General features: G+C 49.5%; 2 protein-coding genes across 2 annotated transcripts in view; one reads left to right on the plus strand and one right to left on the minus strand.

Annotated features, from left to right (window-relative positions):
• Positions 1–57: 57 nt before the first annotated feature.
• On the minus strand, positions 58–2,385 carry FOIG_08658 (cytochrome P450 oxidoreductase). Its single transcript, XM_031208717.1, has 4 exons — positions 1,777–2,385; positions 739–1,721; positions 543–680; positions 58–486 (listed from the first exon to the last, which is right to left on the minus strand). The coding sequence occupies exons 1-4, from the start codon at positions 1,973–1,975 to the stop codon at positions 277–279; spliced, it is 1,530 nt and encodes a 509-aa protein (XP_031061723.1). The 5' UTR covers positions 1,976–2,385; the 3' UTR covers positions 58–276.
• A 1,407-nt stretch (positions 2,386–3,792) lies between these two features.
• Positions 3,793–6,379, plus strand: part of FOIG_08659 (uncharacterized protein) — a gene marked incomplete at both ends in the record, with an annotated part of 2,813 nt that continues 226 nt past the window's right edge. Inside the window, 3 exons of the mRNA XM_031208718.1 lie at positions 3,793–4,070; positions 4,123–5,526; positions 5,579–6,377. Of these exons, the coding sequence (XP_031061724.1) occupies positions 3,793–4,070; positions 4,123–5,526; positions 5,579–6,377 (2,481 nt within the window). The remainder of the gene's footprint in view (positions 4,071–4,122; positions 5,527–5,578; positions 6,378–6,379) is intronic.

Below are 6,379 nucleotides of genomic sequence, written 5' to 3' on the forward strand. Positions count from 1 at the left end.
TTCCCTCAATGGTCACGAGCTAGCAACATCTATAGAATATCAAGGCTTTACATATTACTTGCAAGATGTACCTCTCTTTTAGTGACAAACTCAATGTAAATACAGTGAGCTAATCTTAAAAGGTATCAGCTTTTCTAAGTCAGAACTGAACAAAGGGATATTGATCTTGTCAATGCAGGTATATGTTATCAAACAAACGACTAAAGCCAACTAAGCTTAGGTAAGATCACATAAACTAAGGTAAAGCTCAATAAGCATAGGTAAGGGTTGACTCCCTCATGCCCTCTGTTTCTCCAGAACACGTGGTTGAATGCGCACTTTAAAGTCCAACGGCTTGACGAACCAATAGCTCTGGGTATGCCAATCCTTATGTTGCAAAGATGAATCGAGGCTGAAGTCAAAATCGCGGATAATTCGTGGGACTAGCTTTGACATTTCAAGCATTGAGACGTGTCGGCCGATACAGTTTCGTGAGCCGAGTCCGAACTAAAATGGTCTTTCGTCAGTGATATGATAAAACGCTTCAGCCGAGGGAGTCTTACAGGCATATAGTAACGGTTCATCATGGAGATTCTCTCGCTTTCGGCCGTGAGCCATCTGTCTGGGTTGAAGGAATTGGCATCTTGACCAAACACTCGAGTATCGCGGTGAGCTACCCATGTGTTGATACCGACAATAGTCTGGGTCTTTCGTCAGCAGCGAGCTCAAACTTTCTGAGCTTCATCATAATGAACTTACTCCTTCTGGGAAGAATCGTCCGCATATTGTCGCGCCGCCCTCGGGAACAACTCTCTCGAGTGGGAGACCAGTGGCAGGATGCATTCGGAGCGCCTCCTTGATAACAGCTTGGAAATAGACCATCTGCTGGCTTTCATTAAAGGTGGGAGATTTTGACAATTCTCCTCGTGCTGTCAAGTCATCGATCTCGGCCCTCAGCTTCTGTAAACAATCCGGGTTCTTCAGTAAATAGTACAGAACAGCCGAAAGACTGATGGCCGTTGTATCAGAGCCCGCAACCATGTTCGATGTACATCCCATGAGAACATGATATTGAGTGAAGACATCGGGCGAGGCAGCATGCTTAGCCAGAAACTTGGTGAGAAAGTCTTCCATAGTGACCTCACTCTCCGCGGCGACGGGCTTGGGAGCTACCTGGGCTTGACGGATCCTCTCGTTTGTGAAGTTCAAGATGTATGCTCGTCCTGTTCCTTTCCCTCCGGCTAGCCAGTTCCTGATCTTGAAGAGGTACTTATGCAGACTTGGGAAAATCCCAACCAGGGTCGCATAACCTAAGTGGTCCTCCAAAGCACCGATGACATTACCAACATCATCTCCACTGTCTAGGAATCCGAAGCGCTTTGCATATGTGATCAGACCGATGACATCGAACGCATAGCACTGGAACCAGTGTCGCATGTCGACAGGTAGATGAGTCGAGGTGCTGGACATCTCGGAGAGACGTTGGGCAAAGATGTCGGCGCAGTCATCGACGAAGGGCTCGTAGTGAACAAGTGACGACATTGCGTATGTCGCTTGATATAGCTTTCGGTTCTGGTTGTGACGTTTGACTGATTGATCGCTGAAGATGGCCCATGTGCCGGGACTTGCCCAGGCTGAGTACCACGATGACTTTGGGAAGTGAGTGCCCAGACCGTAGATTGTCTTGGCTGCCTCGGGGTCGTTGAAGCTATATCTGTTGGGCCCGTATCGTACAATCGTTCCTGCGACAGAGCATTCAGTGAATGTTGTATATAAGGCATTGGCAGGTGGATATACCGTATTTCTTATGTAGATCCAGGTTTACATCTTGGAATGAGCCTTTCCAGACTTTCCAGAAGTACCAGCCATCTGTCAATCGGGCGAGGGTAGGTCCCGGGACGGTTCGCAGGGGAGAGCGAAAGGATTGGACGATGAACCGCAAGAGAAGTGCTAGAACCACCGCCGGTATAGCGAATATCGCAATCGGAGAGGTCATCTCGACGCGTTGCTATTGTCGAGAGGCAGCAGATGAGAACGAGGCTATTTCTTGAGCCTGGACTTGTCGAGGTTTTATAGCGCACGTCCGCCGGTCATGAGACTTGCCGATTTGTACTCCCGAGGCTTGAAGAGTGGTAGCTATGTCCAATGACGTGGGTATATCCTATCAGCCCAAGTTCAAGTGTCAGCATCTTGTGTGTTGTCCCCCGAGGTCTCCGAACTTATCTACCCCGCTACCCCAGACTTGCTTACGTCAATTCTGGGGAAGATCTGCGTCTCGGCCGAAGATCGGGTTGCGGAAGTGGGCGGTCCGATGAATAGATAGAGCATGTTCAACTTACGCATCAAGCTCGTCCATTATGGTTGGCTGAGTGTTATCCAGCATCTTGTTTGAGCTGCCAGGAAAAGCTCGGCCGACAGGGCCTACCGAGCGAGAGTTGGTATCATCAGGATTACGGACGACACAATCTGCATACACGTCGGATTGTGGACACCAGTCCCGATGCACCGTTGCAGCCAGCCAAGCCAATAGCCATTTCGGACAGCGCGTATGCGAGATCTACATCTCTAGATTTTGATGGGTCTCTAGGGTAGACCACCATAAACCAACCGACAACCAAGACCGCCTTACATGTCTGGTTTGAAAGGAGTGAAGCGTTGTCAAAAAAGGTGCAAAAAGGGTGCTATTTTTATGGTCTACCTCGGTCTATCTTATTGAGATATTGACAAGTTTTTCACGAAGTCAAATTAACATAAGCTTAAAAGACCCTGGGTATCAGTAAGCTGGCATTGCACATCCGCGCTGCGACTTGAGGTTGCAGCGATCCCGATCCAACGTAACGAGATCAAAATCTACGCTTGATCTGTCTTGCTGAGATACCAATACGGTTTAGTGACACTTGATCGAGGCCTAGCATCGTATCGCCATGGTCTAGAACCAGAATCAGTACTGTAATCCCAAGGGCTCGGGTTTTCTCGTTATTGAGAACGCGGAGCTACTGCGCAAATGAGCGCAATGGCAATTCAGGCCAATTCCTTTACTCAGCTTTAATGATCTTTCATTTGACCCTCCCTTGTTTCGCCTTGTTCGGCTGGTATGCTAATCGAAAGGGCCCGCTGACACTAACTTGAGCTTGTGTTCACGCCCAAATTAGTCTCTGCTGGCACTCATTACACCTACCAAAGACGCTGGAACAGCCTCCATGGATTGTAGATGTCTCAGAAGCCTTTCCAGCCGTTGAGCCCAGTCACGTGTGTTTGAATCATGAGAAGTCGCGTGTAACCCTTTGCTGTTTTACCATTATGCTTGTTACAGGATGTCATTCTACGTGCCAGGGCGATGGCAGCAATGCTACTATGGCAATCAAAGGTAAAGTTTAGAAAATAATTATCGCAAGGCAGAGGTTTTTTTGGTTAAACTGGTATAGCTAGTGTCCCATGAGTCAGGTCGTGTCAGATCAGTAGCCAGACTTGGTTTCAATAACAATTGTTATCACGACATGAGGAAACAATTCAAACAAGACAGGACTTTTCTTTTCTTCAATCTTCGGTTATTTAAGTACCCAAGACCAAGTGAAAAATGATGCTGCATTCATTCATTCACTTCATCCACTTTTTTGCGTCCATTGTTTTCTCTACCTCTGGCTACTGAGGCCTTGAGTTGATGTCACTCACTAACAACATGAGGTTCACCAACCCCAAGTCTCTGGCCGTGTTTACGGCACTCCCCTTGCTGGCAAATTGCTTCTCATCACCGAAACAACTGATTATGATACAGTAGCCTCGGCCATCTTCACTGGACCAGGTCTCACGATCATGGCGGTGACTGTGCTCGGTGAATCAAGCATGGGAACATTCACCGATGGACCGTTCGGTCTCGGGAGTGGAGGCATACTGACCAGCGGAACGGCGACAGGAGCTTACCTCATGGGGAATCGAAACGTCGATAATGGTGTTGGAGCCGGTGGCCAGTACGATTACCTTTGTGCTCCAGGGATCCAGAACATCAACACTTTACAAGTTCAGCTGGGGTTTGACCCTGGATATAACGGAGTCCGTATCGAATTCGTTTTTGCTACACAAGAAGCTCCAAGGTACAGCCCATTGCTCCGTGACTGGACTCTGTTCATCTAACACTCTACGTAGCGCCCTTGCCAATATGGATGCTATATCGATCCTTGATGCGAGCAATGGCCTCCCGGTTCAGTACGCCTTTGACACGAATGTCAATCAAATCAACGCCTTGTCTCCTTTCTTGCTCGCACCGGATGCCATCTTCCCACCAGATAGTCTCACGGGGTATACGCGATCCTCACCTCCGCTCGTGAGAACGATACCGGCTCCATCTGGTGGTGCCATGGTCTTGATGATATCCGTCTGCGACGTTGGGGATGCATTCAATGACTCCGGTTTCCTTGTCCAAGCAGAGGCTTGCGTTGACTGCGATTATGGCTTAGACAAAGTTGAGAAAAACTATGCCTTTAAGACCTCGACACTGCCCCCTGGAGAGCAGCCTTTCACTTCTACTATTCCTGCCTCAGGGACTGCATCTGGTACATTTATTGTTTTTGTGGAACCTACCAGGGTTACCATTACCACGAGTGGTGAGCCCACTACGACTGCTGATGAGACAACCACTACTAGTGAGACAACTACTACGACTGGTGAAGCGACGATCACCACCACTGCTGAACCAACAACGACTACATCAGATGGCTTCACGACTACAACTGGCGAAGTATCAACAACCACTATTGATGAGATTACAACAATGGAGCTGGTTTCAACAACTGAAACGATGACCTTGGTAGTCGATGAGACAACCACCACCACCGCTGATGTTACAACTGAGTCGGTTTCCCCCACAGAGGAAACGACCAGCACGGAACAATCTACGACTGTTGTCACTAGCGAGTTGGAAACGCTCACCACTGATGAGGTGTCAACCTCTATGGCAGACACGACAACATCTATCCAAATTGAGTCCCCGGCGTCTACTGATACCAAGTCTGTTCCCAGCACGACCAGTGAGGTTGCATCAACCAGTGTTGACCAGGGACCTGTTCTTGCTTCATACACAACGACAAGTGAGTCCGCCGTATCTACGACGGAAGAATTGATCGCGTCCACAGCGGCAAGCACATCCGCTTCTAGCTCTGTCATTCCTGAGGCCTCTAGCGAGTCTACGCCATCGTCGCTTGTCAGCACCGTTCTCCCGTCACTCTCCTCTACAAGTACCTCTTTTGCAGAAGAAGCTGAGACTTCGACTTCAGAGGTGGTCCCAGAGACAACGTCTGCTCCAGTTGAACCAGTGACGTCCATGTCCCAGGAGACCCCTACGATCTCCCCGTCCGATGCTCCACCAGCAACATCCTCCCCTGTTGATGGCCCTTCCAACATCGATACCATTCGTGGGTATACCTACAAGGGTTGTCTCGGATCAGCGGACGGTTACCCGAGCTTCAACCTTGTAGGCTCCGGTGCAAACATGACCACGGCTAGCTGCGTTGCCTTGGCCAGAGGCCGGGCCTACGTTGGAATCTATGACCGGTAAGTCAACATCAAACAACCATCCCTCTTCTGACTCTAACCATTTCTACAGATCTTGTTATGCTTCAGACTCCCTTGATACAACCAGCCCGGTGTTGAACGGCCGACGTGATATCCCCTGTCCAGGTCATAGCAGCCATTTCTGTGGTGGTCTGGTTGTATCCTCTTCCGAGCATCGCTGGGTTGGCCCACGTAAAGCGCTCAATACGCGTGCTGCACCAGCTAATATCCTCTTGACCTTGTACGCTCTGAATGACGAGCCTCCTTCACCTGGTGAGACAAGCACGGAGGTTGAGGTAACAATCACTACGCAAGATGGAGTCACAGCCATTCCCACAGATGCTATCCCCTCCAGGCCAGTTGCCACTGTCACCGATATTATGACTGAGTCTGTTATCCTTCAGCCGGTTGAAACAGTGATCGACTCTATCACAAAGCCAGGACAAACCCTGATCGAAGCCACGGCTACTACAGTCACTTACACTATCGTCGACCCTAACAATCCTTCAACCATGACTGTCACCGAATACTGCGCTACCTTGTCTTATGAGCTTTGCAGCAGTTGTGCTCATCCTCCGGTCCCTACTGTCGAGATGACCACTTACGTTGTTCCTTGCAACGCTTGCGGCCATAATGGCGAGAACGAAGTCACAATCACTGCGCTTTGCGCTGCCGTTACAGAGCCAGCCAGAAATGATGCTCATGGATCACAAGACTTGTTCAATGCTTTCGCCCCGACCCGAGCTGCATATCATGCGGTATCAAGGCCTGTTAGAACAGTCACTACGGCCCTCAGAGACACTAAGCCTACCGCTGGTGCTGGATCTGGTCATATCGAGAGTGCCCCCCCCCC

This window comes from Fusarium odoratissimum (assembly GCF_000260195.1).
Source record: "Fusarium odoratissimum NRRL 54006 unplaced genomic scaffold supercont1.13, whole genome shotgun sequence".
Classification (NCBI taxonomy): domain Eukaryota; kingdom Fungi; phylum Ascomycota; class Sordariomycetes; order Hypocreales; family Nectriaceae; genus Fusarium; species Fusarium odoratissimum.